The sequence below is a fragment of the Panulirus ornatus genome, chromosome 28 (genome assembly GCF_036320965.1).
Source record: "Panulirus ornatus isolate Po-2019 chromosome 28, ASM3632096v1, whole genome shotgun sequence".
Classification (NCBI taxonomy): Eukaryota; Metazoa; Arthropoda; class Malacostraca; order Decapoda; family Palinuridae; genus Panulirus; species Panulirus ornatus.
In genome coordinates this window covers 19,188,765-19,211,734 of record NC_092251.1, presented here as the reverse complement: position 1 = coordinate 19,211,734, position 22,970 = coordinate 19,188,765, and the positions used below count along the sequence as shown (strand labels likewise).

The 22,970-nt window shown below is 43.2% G+C and overlaps 1 protein-coding gene across 1 annotated transcript in view; it reads right to left on the bottom strand.

The window, feature by feature from the left end:
* LOC139757913 (uncharacterized) overlaps positions 1–22,970 on the bottom strand; it is a 166,180-nt gene that overhangs the window by 66,920 nt on the left and 76,290 nt on the right. The window contains exon 4 of the mRNA XM_071678859.1: positions 7,555–7,662. Coding sequence (XP_071534960.1) covers positions 7,555–7,662 — 108 coding nt within the window. The remainder of the gene's footprint in view (positions 1–7,554; positions 7,663–22,970) is intronic.

Here is a 22,970-nt window from a genome sequence, read left to right as displayed (position 1 = left end):
CTGTTATCTTTTTTTCCTTGTACATCTGTTATTGATCTACCTCAAGGGCAGTGGAGCTCATCACACTGGCTGGCACAAAGAGGATTAACTCAGGTACTCACCTCATCCTATCCTATACAACTGGGTAAATGACGTGACCTGACATTCTCAATCATTTTCTGTTGTTACATGGCATAGTTCGTCAGTCTGCCTAATAGGTTCATTGAGTCTGGGCCGAAGATGTACACAGAGCTGGCAAACATCTCTGGTGTCCTCGATACGTGTTTACACACACACACACACACACACACACACACACACACACACTGACATGAGTTACATACAGAAACATAAGTTCTCTAATTAACATTTTGCAGGGTCGGCTGTCCAGAAGGTCTCTTGTGCACAAGTAAGAAGGTGTCAGTGAAGTGTGAAGAAGAACCCTGCGTGATATAACTACTGCATCTTACATTTGTACAAATTCTAAGTTCAGTCTGGATCTTACATTTGTACAAATTCTAAGTTCAGTCTGGATCTTACATTTGTACAAATTCTAAGTTCAGTCTGGATCTTACATTTGTACAAATTCTAAGTTCAGTCTGGATCTTACATTTGTACATGTTCTAATTCAGTCTGGATCTTACATTTGTACACATTCTAATTCAGTCTGGATCTTACGTTTGTACAAATTCTAAGTTCAGTAACTGTGGGGACGAGAAGACATCAGTTGTCAAGTCAATTTCCCATAGATGCCATCCTCAGCAAAAGCAAAATTCTAAAATACTCTGCATATGAAAGATAACCAATCAAAGAATATTGTGAATGTCTGACTTGAAGGGATGGAAGTGTGTTTAAGAATTAACAGTGTCATTGTAAGTTAGAGAAATGGACAGTAGAATATTTCCAGCCAAAATGCTCAACTAATTGTTCAGAAATATTCCCTGGATAAATCCTATCTAAGAATCTTGGTTAAGATATGAAAGAACAAAGATTTTCTCGCCGAATACGTAATTCCAAGGTTCATTCAATGCAACATTTATATGGGAAATTGTGAAGGTTCATCTTAATCCTGAGATATAACATATTGTAGCCATTGATATTAATTGAAGTTTATAACACCCATCACAGACAACAGAAGTAGACGAAAGACCATATGATCAGACTGCAGTAGCTGGTCAAGAACACGATTCGGTCGTACTAGAAAGTTTTATAACTGAGGTGTCTAAGTGTGGGCGTTCCTTTTCCAGTGGCTCCGGGCCCTGATTCTGCCTAGATTTGCTTGACAGCGACCTGATCCAACAAGCTGGCAAAGCTACTCGAGACTATAACATATCAGATTTATCTTTAGCTACAAATGAGGACGTCTTTAATGACGTTGAAGTTGGAGAAAAGTTTTGATACAGTTGATCACAGACAAATGGTCCTTGAGGTTACACTCAACACTTGCATGTAATGCTAATCAACATGGAAGTCGCGGACATGATCAGATTTTAGATATGAAAATGCTATCAATCATAACATTGCTCTTGACAAGCAAATCTGGGACGATATCAAAAATGTAAATATCCCGGACGGAACTTGGGTAGGTTTCAGTAAAACTTTCAGAGCAGTAGAAGGAATTGCTACTACGTAGTATACTATCTTTTCCCAGAACGAAGCCAAGATGCTGGAGAGATAGATTAAAGAAAGTGCTTCTTGTCTAAGATTGTGGCATATAAGAAACGCAAGGAACCAATCACCAACGTTATAGAATATGTAAATCTATGAAGGGAAACTGAGAGACGTATATGTCAGAGTAAAGCAGATATGAAGCGTTTATTAACGAAAATAACAAAATAGATAGAGATGCTCTGTGGAAGGTATTAAGAATATTTGGTGTGGGAGGCAAGTTGTTAGAAGCAGTGAAAAGTTTTTATCGAGGATGTAAGGCATGTGTACGTGTAGGAAGAGAGGAAAGCGATTGGTTCTCAGTGAATGTAGGTTTGCGGCAGGGGTGTGTGATGTCTCCATGGTTGTTTAATTTGTTTATGGATGGGATTGTTAGGGAGGTGAATGCAAGAGTTTTGGAAAGAGGGGCAAGTATGAAGTCTGTTGGGGATGAGAGAGCTTGGGAAGTGAGTCAGTTGTTCGCTGATGACACAGCGCTGGTGGCTGATTCATGTGAGAAACTACAGAAGCTGGTGACTGAGTTTGGTAAAGTGTGTGAAAGAAGAAAGTTAAGAGTAAATGTGAATAAGAGCAAGGTTATTAGGTACAGTAGGGTTGAGGGTCAAGTCAATTGGGAGGTGAGTTTGAATGGAGAAAAACTGGAGGAAGTGAAGTGTTTTAGATATCTGGGAGTGGATCTGGCAGCGGATGGAACCATGGAAGCGGAAGTGGATCATAGGGTGGGGGAGGGGGCGAAAATTCTGGGAGCCTTGAAGAATGTGTGGAAGTCGAGAACATTATCTCGGAAAGCAAAAATGGGTATGTTTGAAGGAATAGTGGTTCCAACAATGTTGTATGGTTGCGAGGCGTGGGCTATGGATAGAGTTGTGCGCAGGAGGATGGATGTGCTGGAAATGAGATTTTTGAGGACAATGTGTGGTGTGAGGTGGTTTGATCGAGTAAGTAACGTAAGGGTAAGAGAGATGTGTGGAAATAAAAAGAGCGTGGTTGAGAGAGCAGAAGAGGGTGTTTTGAAATGGTTTGGGCACATGGAGAGAATGAGTGAGGAAAGATTGACCAAGAGAATATATGTGTCGGAGGTGGAGGGAACGAGAAGAGGGAGACCAAATTGGAGGTGGAAAGATGGAGTGAAAAAGATTTCGTGTGATCGGGGCCTGAACATGCAGGAGGGTGAAAGGAGGGCAAGGAATAGAGTGAATTGGAGCGATGTGGTATACCGGGGTTGACGTGCTGTCAGTGGATTGAATCACGGCATGTGAAGCGTCTGGGGTAAACCATGGAAAGCTGTGTAGGTATGTATATTTGCGTGTGTGGACGTATGTATATACATGTGTATGGGGGTGGGTTGGGCCATTTCTTTCGTCTGTTTCCTTGCGCTACCTCGCAAACGCGGGAGACAGCGACAAAGCAAAAAAAAAAAAAAAAAAAATAAAATCAAGGAGTTTAGAGTTATAATACAAGAATGAGACCATTTATTACGGAAAACGGTACCTTGATTCAAAACAACAAACCCTAGCGAAGATCTTAAATGGATTTCCCACTTCATTATCAACGAATGAAGACGCAACGCATGACCAAATCCAGTTTATCCTAACAGGGGAAAACATTCGGCAAAATTTTGACATAAAAGTTGAAGATATGGTATCAGTAGTAAATGGAACGAAGTAAAAAGGGAACACCCAAAAAAAGTTTATCTTTCTGGGGATGGTGAGAGCGACGTCAGATGATGTGGTTAAGCCTTCAACTACACTATTAGATAAGACTTGTTACGGGAAATTCCCAGAATAATGGACGTTTCCCTGTAGAGCACCAATTCACTACCCTTCCAGGCAGCTTAACGTCTTAGTTGAAGAATCAATGGAAACCATCATCCGGAACAAAATTGCTACAAAAATTTACAACTTTTAGAAATCTAGATAACAGCCCCTTAATGAACAACACTCGCCATGGTTTACAACGAAATCGCTCATGTCTGCCAAATTGGCTTGATTTCTTTTGATATAATCATTATGTATTATGAAAGTACAGCACTTCAAGTCGTCTACTTAGGTTTTCAAGAAGTATTCAATAAAGTTCAGCACCAAAGGTTTCACCCGTTAGGAAATTGGTTGGCTGGCCGTAGACCAAGAGAGGTGATTCATGGTCAAACCTCAGAATGGTTAGACGTGACAAGTGTTGTGCCACAGGGAATAATATTGGGACCAGTTCACTTGTCATCTTATGTCTTCCTTACACTTCAAAACATAAATCTCATGTACTTTCTACTCTTGACGATTTTATATCTATTGATATTTACCAACGCCTTATTTTTTCTAGAAGTTTTTTCTTCTTGTTTTCGAAAAGACATCTCGCTGTTTGGAACCTAAAGTCTGTTTTACGTTCTGATAGTTTCTCTTCTTACGCCAAAGGAATTCCTTTGACATCTCAGGCTTGACTCATGTTTCTTATGAGGTCAAACGACAAAACCGTCTGAAGATGTTTTGGGTGTGTCACACAGCCCTGAACACACGGCCAAGATTTCCTACAGGTCTTGAGAATACTGAAGTATACACTGCAAATCTGAATATATACCGAAAGCCCAGTATGATAACGTACCATTTACTTTTCCTGTATAAAGAAAATAAGGAGATTGAAGAATATTAATCGTAAAAAAAAACAGGATAACTTCAATCTTTAAGGAGGGGGAGAACTGGATAGAGTCATTGAAATGAGACAGAAAAAGCAAATTGGAATGAGCGGCAGGTTTGGGTACGTGAGTCACTTCCTGTGGTGAGCCTGGATGGAGGGAGCCACATAGTGTGTGATGGTGATGCAGGAAGGTACACCCACTCCAGTATTGTACTGATAGCTTTAAAAACACTAACTGAAATTCCTTCATAACAACTGACAATTTACGTGTCAGAACTACGCCTTCTCTCCCATGTCTTAAGTATTTCCTTCTATAATCTTTTTAACTGTTCCTTGTCAGTTATGTGAGCGTGTTGGGAGCGAGCCTTAAGCATGTACTTTTATTCGCGTTTCACCAAAACAACAATAACATCGCATTGGATACACCAGAATCACTGGAAATGCGAGAACTTACTTTATCTTGGCTTACGGCGTGAGGAACCCTTTAAGCATCTCTTACGTATTCACTTCGGCGGTTGTACGAGATGGTGTCACCACACAGCTGTATTCCACGCTTGGAGGAACCATATGGCTGTTGGAATTCACATGCTTTGTGATGTAAGTGTGGGATGCGACTCCGGTACACACACACACTCCACTACTCTGCTGATAGCTTTAGAAAACGAACTGAAACAACAAACGTGTTCTTTGTGACACTTTCACCGTGCAGACCTAAATTGTCTGTGAGATGTGACCCTATTTTCAAACCAAAGCAACACGTGCCACACTCGACCATTCGGGCTCCTCTGTGTAAACCTGTAGTGCAGAATGAACGGTACGTAAGCGCTCTAGTGAGGTTGGCAGGGCTGGCTAAAGGGGTTAGCTCTATGGAGAAACTTACGTATTCTTAATCTTTTTTTTTTTTTAATGTTACCTGAGACGGAATGGGCTTGTGTAACCTTAATCAAGTCCATAGCATCAACGTTATATATATATTTCCTAGCCAGAGATAGGTATCCATTTTATCGACCAACCCCTAGGGGTGGATGAACAGCTCAGTTGACTGTGGACCAACTGCCGCAGCCAAGGATCGAACCCATGCGTAATTGCTTCCACCATCTCAGCTAACAATATATATATATATATATATATATATATATATATATATATATATATATATATATATATATATATATATATATATATATATATATCAGGAATTCAGTAATTAGGAAGCAAGGATCTAGATCATTAGCAGAGCCGCTGTATAACAAGGCGATCAGATCAGAGAGCAAAAACAGCCGCTGGCAACAGCGCAGCCAGCGGTACCAGGGTCGTGGGTGATCATGGCACATAACTCTCCTACCTCTGGTCTCGTGTTGACAAAGGTACCAGTCAACAGAACTCCTACCAGATCAATTAACTGCTTAGTGGACACAGTATCTGTGTGTAATTGTAATGGATTTGAAGTATTAAGTTCTTACATTGTTTGTATCAATACTGTAGCTATAAGTTCCATGTGCAAGGGTACGATTGTGGTGTTTATACGAGACATGGCATCGTCTATAACAGGTCCCTCATAGAACTGATCAAGCTTTAAAATGTTATATTTATGGCGTCCACATAAGAAAATAGCATGAGAAGTTGACAGACAATGACCAAATAAGAAAATACAGTGAGAAGGTGACAGATTATGACACAACGAACATGAGTCGAGTGTGGAAAGCTGAAGGAATGAATTGATAATGTAATAACGGAGATAAACTGAACTAATTGCCTTGGTAATGCAATAATAGGCCTCCTGCATTACTCAGAACAGAGGTATGATCAGCAGTGGGGGAGCCAGGTCCTAGATCGGTGTGGAGACAATTCGCTTTGTGCCGCTTATATAACCGGGGGATTTGCCTATGCCAGTGAGCCATACATTGTGTTGTCACAGCAGGATGTACTTCACGTGTCAGGCTCATTCCCTGTGTGGATAAAGCCGATAGTATACCACAGAAGAGGCGCCGTATCAGGAGCGTACGTAGGGAGGGTGCTTGACCCAGCGGGTGAGGTACACCGCTACGAGCAGCGTATATACTGACCGACCTGACCTGGAGAGGAAGAGCTGTCGCGAGGTTACAGACGCACGTACGTAAAGAGACACGGGAATGTGATGAATGGTAATGGTGAGGGATTTACATGAGTTTACATGAGAAAGACAGACGACAGGAGGCGTGATTGGCCCATGATTGGGTTGTCTGAAAAAGGAAATGTTTTAACTTGACAAGAAATATCTAATTCCGCTCAATACTCTTTAAGGCTATTACCGACTCCCCGCTGTTGCACATTAGCCTTCTAGTGTCCCCGTTAACGCCGTCATTTATAAGTTTATTTCTGTTTTTTCTCAAAGTATACCTGAATTTTATGTATTTGTCTAAACGACTTTGGAGAGGATTTGCAAGGTTAGCATTCACTACGTCTGATGGTAACTTATTCCAGTGCTCAACACACCTATAGGAAAAGAAGGTTTTTTCCACACCCTTGCTACATCTTTTAGCATAGAGTTTTATTCCATTTATCCTAGCAACCGTATTTTCCTGTATTTCGAAAAGATGTTCTTGGTTTACTTAGTATTACATATTATTCGAATAGTCTCTATCCACCTTCCAACAGCCTCACCACTACCACCACTGTCTCTACCCACCTTCCAACAGCCTCACAACTACCACCACCGTCTCTACCCACCTTCCAACAGCCTCACCACTACCACCACCGTCTCTATCCACCTTCCAACAGCCTCACAACTACCACCACCGTCTCTACCCACCTTCCAACAGCCTCACCACTACCACCATCGTCTCTACCCACCTTCCAACAGCCTCACCATGACCACCACCGTCTCTACCCACCTTCCAACAGCCTCACCACTACCACCACCGTCTCTACCCACCTTCCAACAGCCTAACCACTACCACCACCGTCTCTACCCACCTTCCAACAGCCTCACCATCTACCACCACCGTCTCTACCTACCTTCCAACAACCTCACACCACTACCACCACCGTCTCTATCCACCTTCCAACAGCCTCAACATCTACCACCACCGTCTCTACCCACCTTCCAACAGCCTCACCACTACCACCACCGTCTCTACCCACCTTCCAACAGCCTCACAACTACCACCACCGTCTCTACCCACCTTTCAACAGCCTCACCACTACCACCACCTTCCAACAGCCTTACCACTACCACCACCGTCTCTACCCACCTTCCAACAGAACGTCTGCTGCACATGTTGGACGTGGCTGACTTACCTTTCTCTGCATGACAGATGTTGATATACCGAATGATGCTGACGCTGGCGTGGATGCACATGGAGAACGTCCCGAAGAACATGGCTGAGAAACCGTAGTAGTTACAGCCTATTGGTGGAGAGAAGAACAATCATGAACTTCATGGCACACCGCAAAGAACATCAGTAGATTTGTATGTGAACAAAATAACATAGGTTAGTCCCTGCTCCTGGCCACAACCATAAACTGGCCAAAAAGAAAACGGAGTATCTGTGGTTCTAGTAACCCAGTAATTACGGCATTGCCTCTGTAAGAAAAGGCAGAGATGAACACGTACATTAGAAGAGAATAAAACATTAAAATTGGGGAAACAGAAAACTGTATTAGATATGTTTTATATTGTGAGAAAGACCTTGAGACCTCCACGGTGTAGAAATTAGCGTTTCTAAACGAGACGTATTCCTGGGCCTCCCTGGGTCGAGTGCATAGGTTCGATTCCTGGTTGCGGCAAGCAGTCCACAGTCAACCTACCTACTTGCCTTCAAACCATGCTTTGCCCTACCCCGCCCCACAGGAAACAGTATCGCTATCCCCTGCTTCAGCGAGGTAGCGCCCGGAAAACAAAAAATCACATTTGTTCACAGTCTTTAGCTGTCATGTATACTGCACCGAAATCACAGCCCCCTTTCCACATCCAGAACCCACAGACTTTCTATGGTTTACCCCAGACACTTCACATGCCCTGTTTCAGTCCATTGACAGCACGTCGACCCCGGTATACCACATCGTTTCAATTCACCCTATTCCTTGCACGTCCCTTATCCTCCTGTATGTTCAGGCCCCGATCGCTCAAAAAATTTTTTCACTCCATTTTTCCACCTCCGATCTGGTCTCCCGCTTCTTGTTCCCCCATCTCTGACATGTATCCTCTTTGTCAATCTTTCCGCACTCATTCTCTCCATATGTCCAAACCAGTTCAACACACCCTCTTCTGCTCTCTCAACCACACTCTTTAAATTTCCACACATCTCTCTTACCCTTTCATTACTTACTCGATCATACCACCTCACACCACATATTGTCCTCGAACATTTCATTTCCAACATATTCACCCTCCTTCGCACAACTCTATCTATAGCCCATGCCTCACAACCATATAACATTGTTGGAACTACTATTCCTTCAAACATACCCATTTTTACTCTCCAAGATAACGTTCTCTCATTCCACACATTCTTCATCGCTCCCAGAACCTTTGCTACCTCCCCCACCCTATGACTCACTTCCGCTTCTATGGTTCCATTCGCTGCTAATTCCACTCCCAGATATCTAAAACACTTCACTTCCTCCAATTTTTCTCCAATCAAACTTACATCCCAATCAACTTGTCTGTCAACCCTACTGAACCTAAAACCTTGCTCTTATTCACATTCACTCTCAACTTTCACCTTTCACGCACCTTTCCAGCTCAGCCACCAACTTCTGCAGTTTCTCACTCGAATCAACCGCCAGAGCTGTATCATTTGCGAACACCAACTGACTCACTTCCCAGGCCCTCTTTATTCCCAACCGACTGCATACTCGCCCCTCTCTCCAAAACACTTGCATTTACCTCCCTAACAATCCTATCCAAAAACAAATTAAACAACCATTGGGACATCACACACCCCTGCTGCAGACCGAAATTCTAAGGGAACCAGTCACTCTCGTCTCTTCCAACTCGTACACATGCCTTACATCCTTAGTAAAAACTATTCACTGCTTCCAGCAGCTTACCTCCCACACCATATACTCTTAAGACCTTCCACAAAGCATTTCTATCAACTCTATCATATGCCTTCTCCAGATCCATAAATGCTACATACAAATTCATCTGTTTTTCTTAGTATTTATCACATACATTCTTCAAAGCAAACACCTAATCCACATATTCTCTACCACCTCTGAAACCACACTGTTCTTCCCCAATTTGGTGCTCTTTACATGCCTTCACCCTCTCAATCAATACCCTCCCATATATTTTCCCAGGAATACTCAACAAACTTATGCTTCTGTAGTTTGATTTTTCACCTTTATCCCCTTTGCCTTTGTACAATGACACTATGCATGCATTCCGCCAATTCTCAGGTACTTCACCATGATCATACATACACAGAAGATCCTTACCAAACAATCAACAACACGGTCACCCCCTTTTTTAATAGATTCCACTGCAATACCATCCAAAGCCGCCGCCTTGCCGGTTTTCATCTTCCGCAAAGAATTCACTACCTCCTCTCACTTAACCAAACCATTCTCGTAGACCCTATCACTTTGCACACCACCCCGCCCAAAACACCCTATATCTGCTACTCTATCAACAATAAGCATCCAAACAAATCTTCAAAATACTCAGTCCATCTCCTCCATTTCCTGTTATTACTTCCACACTTGACCCCTTCGCAGAGAACTGTGCCTTACAGGAAAAATCCTCACTTGGCCCCCTTCTATGTTCTACCTTTTGGAAAAGTTAAAACTGGTTGCGAGGCATGGGCTATGGATAGAGTTGTGCGCAGGAGGGTGGATGTGCTGGAAATGAAATGTTTGAGGACAATGTGTGGTGTGAGGTGGTTTGATCGAGTAAGTAACGTAAGGGTAAGAGAGATATGTGGAAATAAAAAGAGCGTGGTTGAGAGAGCAGAAGAGGGTGTTTTGAAATGGTTTGGGCACATGGAGAGAATGAGTGAGGAAAGATTGACCAAGAGGATATATGTGTCGGAGGTGGAGGGAACGAGGAGAAGTGGGAGACCAAAGTGGAGGTGGAAAGATGGAGTGAAAAAGATTTTGAGTGATCGGGGCCTGAACATGCAGGAGGGTGAAAGGAGGGCAAGGAATAGAGTGAATTGGATCGATGTGGTATATCGGGGTTGACGTGCTTTGTCGCTGTCTCCCGCGTTTGCGAGGTAGCGCAAGGAAACAGACGAAAGAAATGGCCCAACCCACCCACATACACATGTATATAAATACACGTCCACACACGCAAATATACATACCTATACATCTCAATGTACACATATATATACACACACAGACACATACATATATACCCATGCACACAATTCACACTGTCTGCCTTTATTCATTCCCATCGCTACCTCGCCACACATGGAATAACAACCCCCTCCCCCCTCATGTGTGCGAGGTAGCGCTAGGAAAAGACAACAAAGGCCCCATTCGTTCACACTCAGTCTCTAGCTGTCATGCAATAATGCCCGAAACCACAGCTCCCTTTCCACATCCAGGCCCCACATAACTTTCCATATATTACCCCAGACGCTTCACATGCCCTGATTCAATCCACTGACAGCACGTCAACCCCGGTATACCACATCAATCCAATTCACTCTATTCTTTGCCAGCCTTTCACCCTCCTGCATGATCAGGCCCCGATCACTCAAAATCTTTTTCACTCCATCTTTCCACCTCCAATTTGGTCTCCCACTTCTCCTCGTTCCCTCCACCTCCGACACATTTATCCTCTTGGTCAATCTTTCCTCACTCATTCTCTCCATGTGCCCAAACCATTTCAAAACACCCTCTTCTGCTCTCTCAACCACACTCTTCTTATTTCCACACATCTCTCTTACCCTTACATTACTTACTCGATCAAACCACCTCACACCACACACTGTCCTCAAACACCTCATTTCCAGCACATCCACCCTCCTAAGCACAACTCTATCCACAGCCCAAGCCTCGCAACCATACAACATTGTTGGAACCACTATTCCTTCAAACATACCCATTTTTGCTTTCCGAGATAATGTTCTCGACTTTTTCACCTCTTGCACCTTTCTCTTGACCTCCTGTCTCTTTCTTTTATACATCTCCCACTCAATTGCATTTTTTCCCTGCAAAAATCGTCCAAATGCCTCTCTCTTCTCTTTCACTAATAATCTTACTTCTTCATCCCACCACTCACTACCCTTTCTAATCAACCCACCTCCCACTCTTCTCATGCCACAAGCATCTTTTGCGCAATCCATCACTGATTCCCTAAATACATCCCATTCCTCCCCCACTCCCCTTACTTCCATTGTTCTCACCTTTTTCCATTCTGTATTCAGTCTCTCGTGGTACTTCCTCACACAAGTCTCCTTCCCAAGCTCACTTACTCTCACCACCCTCTTCACCCCAACATTCACTCTTCTTTTCTGAAAACCCATACAAATCTTCACCTTAGCCTCCACAAGATAATGATCAGACATCCCTCCAGTTGCACCTCTCAGCACATTAACATCTAAAAGTCTCTCTTTCGCGCGCCTGTCAATTAACACGTAATCCAATAACGCTCTCTGGCCATCTCTCCTACTTACATACGTATACTTATGTATATCTCGCTTTTTAAACCAGGTATTCCCAATCACCAGTCCTTTTTCAGCACATAAATCTACAAGCTCTTTACCATTTCCATTTACAACACTGAACACCCCATGTATACCAATTATTCCCTCAACTGCCACATTACTCATCTTTGCATTCAAATCACCCATCACTATAACCCGGTCTCGTCTATCAAAACCACTAACACACTCATTCAGCTGCTGCCAAAACACTTGCCTCTCATGATCTTTCTTCTCATGCCCAGGTGCATATGCACCATTAATCACCCATCTCTCTCCATCAACTTTCAGTTTTACCCATATCAATCGAGAATTTACTTTCTTACATTCTATCACATACTCCCACAACTCCTGTTTCAGGAGTACTGCTACTCCTTCCCTTGCTCTTGTCCTCTCACTAACCCCTGACTTTACTCCCAAGACATTCCCAAACCACTCTTCCCCTTTACCCTTGAGCTTCGTTTCACTCAGAGCCAAAACATCCAGGTTCCTTTCCTCAAACATACTACCTATCTCTCCTTTTTTCACATCTTAGTTATATCCACACACATTTAGACTCCCCAGTCTGAGCCTTCGAGGAGGATGACCACTCCCCGCGTGACTTCTTCTTCTGTTTCCCATTTTAGAAAGTTAAAAAAATACAAGGAGGGGAGGATTTCTGGCCCCCCGCTCCCGTCCCCTCTAGTCGCCTTCTACGACACGCGAGGAATGCGTGGGAAGTATTCTTTCACCCCTATCCCCAGGGATAATACATATATATATACATATATATTTATATATATATATATATATATATATATATATATATATATATATATATATATATATATATATATATATATATACATACACATACATACGCACATATACACACACACACACATATACATATATATACATATGAAAAATGTAAGAAATAATTTAGAAAACTGAAACTTCTAGCTTGAAATGAAATGAAAAAATGAATGTCACATAATGGTTCAACCTCTGGCTATGGAAAAGGGAAATGTATAATTTATTCACACAAACGTCAATAGTAGTTCTCATCAATTTAACCACTGTATCAATAAGCTTCAATGTCTAAGCTACATTTTTTCCAATTTCACTATTTTCTTGTCAAAGCAAATTATATATACATATACATATACATATATATATATATATATATATATATATATATATATATATATATATATATATATATATATAATCACCAGGAAGTGTGACCTTTCCTCCCAACAAATGTTCCATTATCTATACACAAGTAAACACACAAAAAAGAGTAAGAGGTTCAACAACATTTTCCATGTATACGTCCAGCAGTTCGTCTTGTGACTTATTATCCACACTGACACGTAATGCCTCCCACGAGGAGCCACTTGAAGACCTCCTTCGTTCCATCACCGGCCGACTAATGCGATTTGCTCGGAGCAAATCTTTTCCGCAGTTTACCATGACTCGTTATGAAAGTCCAGCCACGTTCTCAGCGGGACGACGCTATGGTTCCAGTCTTTCTCCTCCCCTGACGGTAGGTAGGTAGGTACTGCTTCTCCCAATGGCTATGACTCTCGACTTACCGTCTTCACATAGTGAGTGAGATTACGGCGACACATAGTAAAGTATCCCAAAGTAGTTTAATAATGGTAAGCCTGGAGTTTAATAATGGTAAGCCTGGAGTTTCCTTGGGAAGGTAAAGGGCAACTCTCTTATGCTAAAGAGAACCATCAACGTTCTTGAGATTCCTGAATACATCTTTTTTGTCAGGACTTAAGGAAAGCTGTCTTGTCTGAGGTCAGGGATCCGGAGATCACAAGTGGGAGGGAGAGTAGATTAGATGAAGATGTAGCTGAAGGAGGGTACACGAGAGAGAGAGAGAGAGAGAGAGAGAGAGAGAGAGGAGAGAGAGAGAGAGAGAGAGAGAGAGAGAGAGAGAGAGAGAGAGAGAGAGAGAGAGAGAGAGAGAGAGAGAGAGAGAGAGAGAGAGAGAGAGAGAGAGAGAGAGAGAGAGAGAGAGAGGAGAGAGAGAGAGAGAGAGAGAGAGAGAGAGAGAGAGAGAGAGAGAGAGAGAGAGAGAGAGAGAGAGAGAGAGAGAGAGAGAGAGGACGAAGATGGATACAGAGACTTCCTAAGTCAGGCTGATCCTACCGGCCGATCGTGGCCGAACTGTGGATGAGAAGTGATGAGCGAGTTACTATGAGGTAAGAATGGTAAGGGTCCTGCACAGGAGAGCGAGGGACGATTGTTGCACGGAAATATAGATGTTCAACGAGGGGGGGGTTCTGTTTAGGCTCCAGCCGCGAACAAAAGGCGACATCGAGGCCAGGCCTTGACTGAAATACAGAGAGGAATATAAAAGGGAAAAGGAAGAGACAAGGAAGAGTTTTGAAGACTTTTGAAAGGTATTGAGAGACCTGTCTTCTCAAATGTTCCAGGTCATAGTTATTGGGAAAGACGTGAGAAGGTAAAGAGATCCAGACTTCGAGACGTAAGGAAAGAGACACGTATCAAAACAGGCCACACATGTTGTCAATGGCCACAACATTAATCATATGACGCAGCAGCTTGTCGAGTATTGCATGGTCTAGCTAGTGGTGGGGGCACACGAGCAGCCAGCTCTCGGGAGCAAAAACCGAAGTAATACATATAGAAGTGGGAAATTGAACCAACATCGCGGCGTAGGGCAAGCAAGTCTTGAAGTTAGCCTGGGATAGTTTATAAGTCGGACCGCTTTCGACTTAACTCTGTCAAGAAAGGAATGCAAAGCTAGAACCATCTCAAAGCAGTACACCGTACAAGAACGACTCAAACCTTTGTGTTTACGGAGCAACTGTTCACAGGAGAAAAAAGACTGACATCTAAACAGAACTCCAAGTTACTTATAGGAAGGCTTTCCTGTTTCAGTAATGTGGGGGTTTCTATGAATGAGTGGATGTTACAGTAATACAAAAAATGTTCATTTATTCAAGACTTGGAGTTACAGAGCCGTTAAAAGAGAGTTGCTTGAGAATGCAGATAGTGTGAGTGGAGTGTGAAGATGTGAATGGTTTCAGTGTTGCTTGGGAGTACATACAGTGTAGGTGTTGCTTGAGAATGTGCTAGTGTTTCTTTGAAGCACAGGTAGCGTGAGTGTTGCTTGAGAATGTGCCAGTGTTTCTTCGAAGCACAGGTCGTGTGAGTGTTGCTTGTGAATGTGCCAGTGTTCTTTGAAGCACAGGTAGTGTGAGTGTTGCCTGGGAATGTGCTAGTGTTTCTTCGAATTACAGGTAGTGTGAGTGTTGCTTGGGAATGTGCTAGTGTTTCTTCGAATTACAGGTAGTGTGAGTGTTGCTTGGGAATGTGCCAGTGTTCTTTGAAGCACAGGTAGTGTGAGTGTTGCTTGTGAATGTGCCAGTGTTTCTTCAAAGCACAGGTAGTGTGAGTGTTGCTTGAGAATGTGCCAGTGTTCTTTGAAGCACAGGTAGTGTGAGTGTTGCTTGGGAATGTGCCGGTGTTTCTTCGAAGCACAGGTAGTGTGAGTGTTGCTTGGGAATGCACGTGATGTGATTATTGCTTGAAACCGTAAGTAGTGTGTTGCTTGAGACTGCAAATGTTACGAGTGTTGCTTGGGAGTGCATGTTGTGTGAGTGTTGCCTGGAGGTGCAGATGACTGAAGCGTTGCATGGAAGAAATGCTTTGGGTGCTGCCTGAGAATATGGAGTCAGTGTTTGAGACCCCTTGATAGAAAGGTGGTTTTGTGGTATGAGAGTACGTAGAAAGGAACTATATCATACCAAACCCATAACTTGTAGTATGAGAGTGAGCAGAGACGGACTATATCATTCTGAACTCTTATTTTCATTTAGTAAGTGCATTCGTAATTGCACTAAGTGTGTTATCTGTCAATTATCTTTTCGGCTACTTTTACAAGTGATCTTATTTCTTAATTATTGCTATCATCTTCGTCTCATCACGTTTCTCAGAACATACCACGGAACTCAAACATCCATAAGACCTTTCAAGTGACGAAAATAATATTCTTTTTTTTTTTCCAGCGAAGTATTGCTCATGACAAGCTGTGGCCCATATCAAGAAGGACAGCAGTTGTCCCTCAGACTCCTGTTGGCTCCAAAGATTTACGCACTTATCTGTAAGACACCCACACTCACCAACACTCCTGTCAAACAATGACAATGTTTACGACAACTGGCACACCACATCAGCCCTCCATTCCGATACTGGTAACTCTACGTGATTCGAGGACAGCAAACGACTTGCCAGGAAAATATCTAAGCAATGGCAGAGCATACGAATGAATATCAAATACTAAGGAATACGAAGCAATACTAAAAACAGTAGACTAAGAAGTCCTTTCGAGGCTGCTTGTGAGAGTGGAAGGGGACTAGTCACCCACAGATCAGGGTAGCAAGAACAGCAAGGCATACAGGATTTCCAAACAGGAGGAGCTATAAACATTTTCACGCATCTAATGGGACATAGATAATGCCAGTCGTGGATTTGAAGTCAATACTTTTTAAACATATCAATGGGACAACTTCCAAGTAATGCAAAATGATAATTTTTCCACATGTTAACAATCTTGTTGGATAGAAAGTGCTTCGCCTCATCTGATGTAAAACGTTTGTCTACGAGTTTATAACCATAACTACCTGTAAGATCAGAGGATTCCATCGAGAGGATCTGATCGGATCGGCTTTACTGAAACCTCTGATAGTTTTGCATATCTGTATTGAATCACCTTAGTTGTGTCTCATGGAATTTGTTTATCACTTTGGGAAACATCTTGCTAGCTAGCCTCTGTCCAGTCTCCATTCGGTCAAATATGGTGACCAAAACGGGACACACTTTTCTAGATGGGGACGCACCAATAAATTTTAAAGTGAAGATAACTTCCCGAGAATTAAATTTGAAACGTTAACCTAAAAACTAAAGAATTTTGTTATAGACCTTTTACCGCATTTGTGCACTGCTTACTCGGCTTCATGACACCAGATATTATTACACCAAGTCTTTTTCCATTTTCCATTGCAGTCTATCATCACTACATATGAGAAAGAGCACCAGTCCTAAGACTGATCCCTGTGGCACACCACTTGTTACGTCCAACCATTCTGAGGCTTAACCATTGATCACAACGCTTTGTTTACTGCCAGTCAACCAATTTTCAGACCACCGAGGAACAATCCCATCTATACTATAGGTCTCAACTTCTGCTATTTACCTTAAATGCGGAACTTTATCAAACACTTTACTGCTTAAGTTTCATCATTAAGTGTTGATCATATCACAAAGGATTTGGCAGAAATGCGCGAATTCGTCGCAAACCATTCTAAGAAACGCTCATTATATGGTGGTCCTCTAAATGGTTCACAATCTTTTCCCGAATGTAAGTTTCCATAAGTTTATCAACAACAGATGTTAAGCTGATTGGACAATATTTCCCGGGCAATGACTTGTGCGTTTTCTTTTTTTCAGGGCGAAGGTGGACAATAGCTGCTTATGTCATCTCGACTGATTTTCATCCTGAAAGCCAAAACGAGTGTCTAAGAAATGAGGATCTTAGGCATCGAAGACTCTCACCAAGACAACGAGGAAGCCATCTGATCAATGAATGAGTTTCCAATCGTTTCGAATATACTGTATGGAAACATCATATCAATAACCTTCATATTCCAAACTCAAGGTGCTTACTATAATTTACTTTTCTGCACGTAAGCCACATTTCCTTTCTAGATAACCCCATGTTTTATCCTTCGAAGGGCACCTAAGCCATCCTTCAGAGGGCACCTGAGCCATCCTTCAAAGGGCACTTGAGCCATACTTCAAACGGAGCCTGAGCCATCCTTCAAAGGGCACTTGAGCCATCCTTCAAAGAGCACCTGAGTCATCCTTCAAAGGGCACTTCAGCCATCCTTCAAAGGGCACCTGAGCCACCGTTTTTCAGCACTATCTCACACTCTGTGATTGCCTGAGATAAACACCAACAGGATACTTTTCATAAATGAGTTATCGTAACACAGAATTCACTGAAAACAAAATGTGATTGAGAGTATCATTTGCCGACGATGTGTGCAGGCATCTTGCCTCAGGATCCCCTTATGGAGATGCCATTATGACTGGAAAGGCAGCCACTTCCACAAGGCTAGACCGCAGATTAAGAAGCGTTGGTGGTGTTGTGTTTATATCTTGGTGGGGTGAGGGTAGGGATAGTTGAGGAATAAGTTGTCAGTGTCGTCTGTGTGGAAGCTGCATCCTAGGCATGAGAGGGTCTTGTGATGTTTTAACTTGGTGTTTGTAATATTAGAAAGATGAATTGTGTCCGAAGATAGACGAGAGGGCAGAACTCGTTCATGCTAGGGAGGTATGATTTCACATGGATGTATGCCTGGTGGGTAAAGGTTTAAAACTAGTTAAGGAAAGTGGATGTTTGGTGCTTTTTTAAGTCACTATCGTGTGTACATACAGTAGCCGCAAAAATTCTCGTCCTTCCTATGTTGTCGTTAAGGCTAGTGTTTCTAACAGTGTTAGCACCAGCAACCCGCCTCAGTGTGCCTCAGGCTATCTTTAGGAAAGATTGCTCTTTCTTTACTCCTCCTGGCTGCCACTTCGTTTTGGGAATTTCGCTTCTGGGCGCTGTATTTCTTCCAACTTTGCTTCGGAATGGTTGGCTCTTCTAAGGAGGAGAAAGCCCGAAATCTGAGCTGGAAGCAAGAAAATGTGGGTAAAAGTGAAATTTCAAGGTACACTGTGTGCTCAAAACGCTCAGTCAGACGACTACTTGCTAGCGATCGTGCCCTCCCTGACAACTTCATCCCGCCACCAAAATCTAGCCCTCGTCATCCAAGGAAGCCTTCTAGATATACAGATAACCTCCTAAGAACGAAAAGCCATCCAGAACCTTCAGGTAAAAACATTCAGTTCGCCTACAATAAGACCTCCCCATTCCCTCCTGCAAGCCAGCTGCCAAGCCCCTGCTTACGAAAAGAATTAAACGAAAATGACTCCCATTTGCAAAGGAATACAAGGACTGGAGCGGTGGGTAGTTGATTAGTGGGATGGGTGGGAGAGGTCTGAAGCTGTTACAAAGAAGAAGATACCAGACATGAGGTGAAAAAATTTTGAAATGTTTCTGTTTTGTTGAACAGTTGTTAAGATAATGTGTTTTCGTTTTCGGCATCGAGTGATTACCTTCAGTACTATTTTGGTCGGTTTGTTTCTTTGTTGTATTTGCTTTCGATAGGGTGGTTGACGAGGCAGGTAAAGTGCTGTTTAAAGTCGAGCTGATGAATTGTTCGTAAAAAATAGCTGAAGGATCTTTTACCTGTGTCAGGGCCTGGTGTCGGTAATTTGTTTTCAGGGTGTTTATAGTCTGTCTACATCCTCTGTGTTGATGTTTGCAGTGTGTGTGTGGGGAGTGAAGGTCATGCAAGAGGCACTTTGTAGAGTCGAGGTTTTGTTGAGTCAGAGTGGTAATCTGTTCAGGGTCTTAGGAGGACAAGTGCAAGATAGATTCCTATTTATCAGGGGCTGTGAAGACGACGGTAGATTTCTGTAGAAACGCGCACTTTCTGTTTTATGTGTGTTAGTCTTTATATTACGTGGCGTTGTGTTGCACGTTTTTCATTGCTTGAATAATGTCAAAGTGCTATTCCAGATATGCTGAGTAATGCTCACAAAATCTATTACATACACTGCTAACATTTTAACATGTAAATGTGTCTGGTTTAGCCAGCCGGACATATTTCATTATGAGTTTTCCTTTCCAGTTGTGAGCATTAACACGAATTATGTGTTTTTCATTTATTCCATCAATCATGTGCTTTGAAGGCCTTGGAATACTGCAAGCACCTGTGTATATGAAAATATTCTCTCATCTTTTTTACATAAATCAACATATTATCGTGAGGCAATAACATGAGAAAACTCAACAGATCAATGAACACAGAAACTTCAAGCTCTCGTCTGTGTTTGGAAGCAGTGTGAAGGATACAGCGTCAAGAGAGAACAAGAGAATATGATACAACATCTGAACCCACTCCACCTGAGGCACATGGAATTGTGAACCAGAAGATCATAGAATGATTGACCAAAATGAGTCAAAAGTATAAATGTTCTAATCCTTTGTAGTCACTTGGTTAAGAATGTGAGGTGCGCCTCTGCACAGTTTCCAGGTCCACTTCATTCTGAGTTGGGACGGTGGTCGACCAGGCAACTGGAAACCGAAGGCTCAAGTAGCCACCACATCCTGCCTGGTTTCGGGCAGGGTAAATACATCCTCATCCTCTACCCCCCATCACCCAGGGCTTCTTAGATTCATCTACCCCATCATCTGGGGCTTCTTAAATTCCTCTACCCCATCATCCAGGGCTTCTAAAATTCCACTACTCCATTATCCATGGCTTCTTCAATTCCTCTACTCCATCATCCAAGGCTTCTTAGATTCCTCTATTTCATCATCCAAAGCTTCTTAAATTCCTCTACCTCATCATTTGGGGCTTCTTAAGTTCCTCTACCCCATCATCCAGGGCTTTTTAGATTCCTCTACCCCATCATCCAGGGCTTCTAAAATTCCACTACCCCATCATACATGGCTTCTTCAATTCCTTTACTCCACCATCCAAGGCTTCTTGAATTCCTCTATTCATCATCCAAAGCTTCTTGAATTCCTCTACCCCATCATTTAGGGCTTCTTAAATTCCTCTACTTCATCATTCAGAGGTTGTGGTTAGGTTTCCACATTTGATGGAAAAGTTTCTGATATTATTCAGAGTAAAATGAAGAGTTCCCAGCTTCGTATCGTCGTTAACTTTACATTGCTTCAACTTATCGCTCATTCTCTTATCTCTACATAACCTCTTCTCCTTCGTCGATGTCCTCATCTTTCCTTCCTGTAAGAATTCCTTCCCTGATCGTCTTTGTCTCTTCTTCCTCTCTTTTCTCCCCTTCTGCCTCCCATCTCCTTCCCCTCTATGTCACCTTTCTTCCCATCTTGTTCTCTTACCTGTACTTCTTGACCTCTCTCTCTCTATTCCTCTGTACTGTCCTGGACGTAACGTTCCATCATGGAATGTATAAGTCTTGTAAGTCAGTGTAACTCATGTAACTCATCATTATTCTTCTGTGGAAGATTTTCTGTGTCCAGGAGCTCGGATGAGCGGCATAGATCATGCCACATATGAGAGGGGGGGGGGGGGGTTCTGCTTTGGTCTCGCTGTGTCTCACTTACAAGCATGACCAGATGGGAGAGTTGTGAGAGGCTTAGCCCGACGTCCAAACACAACACCACTACCCCTGCTCTCTCTCTCTCTCTCTCTCTCTCTCTCTCTCTCTCTCTCTCTCTCTCTCTCTCTCTCTCTCTCTCTCTCTCTCTCTAACACACCTGATTCCCTCCGTCCCCTCTCTTGCCATCCTGGTCCATCCTTCCTTTCCCATACAACCTGTCCTTCTCCAACAGCGTCCACTGCCTGCGCCCCCCCCCCACACCCCGCAACCCTCAAGCCCTTCTTGAACTCCATCACGACCACCCTCCCCCTCACCTCCTCCTCCCTTCCCCGTCCTGCTGCCTCTTCTCACCCTCAGCTAAACTTCCAGTCCCTCCTCCTCCACCAAGGTTCAAAGACCCAGGCACTCTCGCGCCCTCATCCCTTAACCTCCTCCAGTTTTACTTCACACTTCAGTCACCCGTCCAGCCGTTCCCCCTCCTCATACGGCCACTTTGCTCCCTCCTGCCAGAGCGACCATGAAAAATCCCATGAGTCTAAGAAATTCGCTGGTCAGAAATGTGGGCAAACGTATAGCGAGGAACTCAGGAGCTGAGAGAGCATTCCATATCTACCTGGTGCCAGAATTTCTACACGAAACAAAAAGATAAAGACGATAAAAGCACAAGCTAAATAGTCATGTTTAGGTTTACCAAGATTATACAAATTCGTAAGTTATCGTAGGTGAACAACGAGCTGATTGGCTTCCTGAAAGATAGATTGGAAAACATCGTTCCAGCTGGCGCTTCCTCCAGACAGAATGTACGTAACTACACAGTAAACAGAGCGTCAGGTGTAAGCGACAGACTGAAACGCTTGTGCACACATAAACAAAGGAATACAAAGGACTTCAAACAGCATCAATGGGTCCTCTCGAGGCTATGTGTGATATTGGAAGATATCAGAAACTCACAGATCAGGTGTGGTAAAAAGACAGAAGGTATATAAATCGTTCAAAGAGAATAACCTGCAAACTGTCATTAACACTATGTAGGCGCAAGTAATGAGAGTCGTAGCCTTGAAGCGATGTATATATCAAGTCAGTTCTTATACGTATGCATAGTTCTGCTTTCTGCCACTCTACTTGGCAAATCGTTCCCTATGTTAACAATCCTGTTGAAGAAGAGAGAGAGAGAGAGAGAGAGAGAGAGAGAGAGAGAGAGAGAGAGAGAGAGAGAGAGAGAGAGAGAGAGAGAGAGAGAGAGAGAGAGAGACAGACAGACAGACAGACAGACAGACAGAGAAAGGAACAGAGAGAGAGGTCAAGAAGTACAGGTAAGAGAACAAGATGGGAAGAAAGGTGACATACAGGGGAAGGAGATGTGAGGCAGAAGGGGAGAAAAGAGAGGAAGAAGGAAAGATGAGGACATAGACGAAGGAGAAGAGGTTATGTAGAGATAAGAGAATGAGCGATAAGTTGAAGCAATGTAAAGTTAACGACGATACGAAGCTGGGAACTGTTCATTTTACTCTGAATAATATCAGAAACTTTTCCGTCAAATGTGGAAACCTAACCACAACCTCTGAGCATTGCCAGACCGGAGTAAACATCACCTGAGCATTAGATATTAAAACCAAATGAAAACAAATAAAACCCTCCCCTCGCCTACTCTCCCCTCGCCCACTCACCCCTGCCCACTCTCCCCTCGCCTACTCTCCCCTCGCCCACTCTCCCCTCGCCCACTCTCCCCCCGCCTACTCTCCCCTCGCCCACTCTCCCCTCGCCCACTCTCCCCCTCGCCCACTCTCCCCCTCGCTCACTCTCCCCCTCGCTCACTCTCCCCCTCGCCCACTCTCC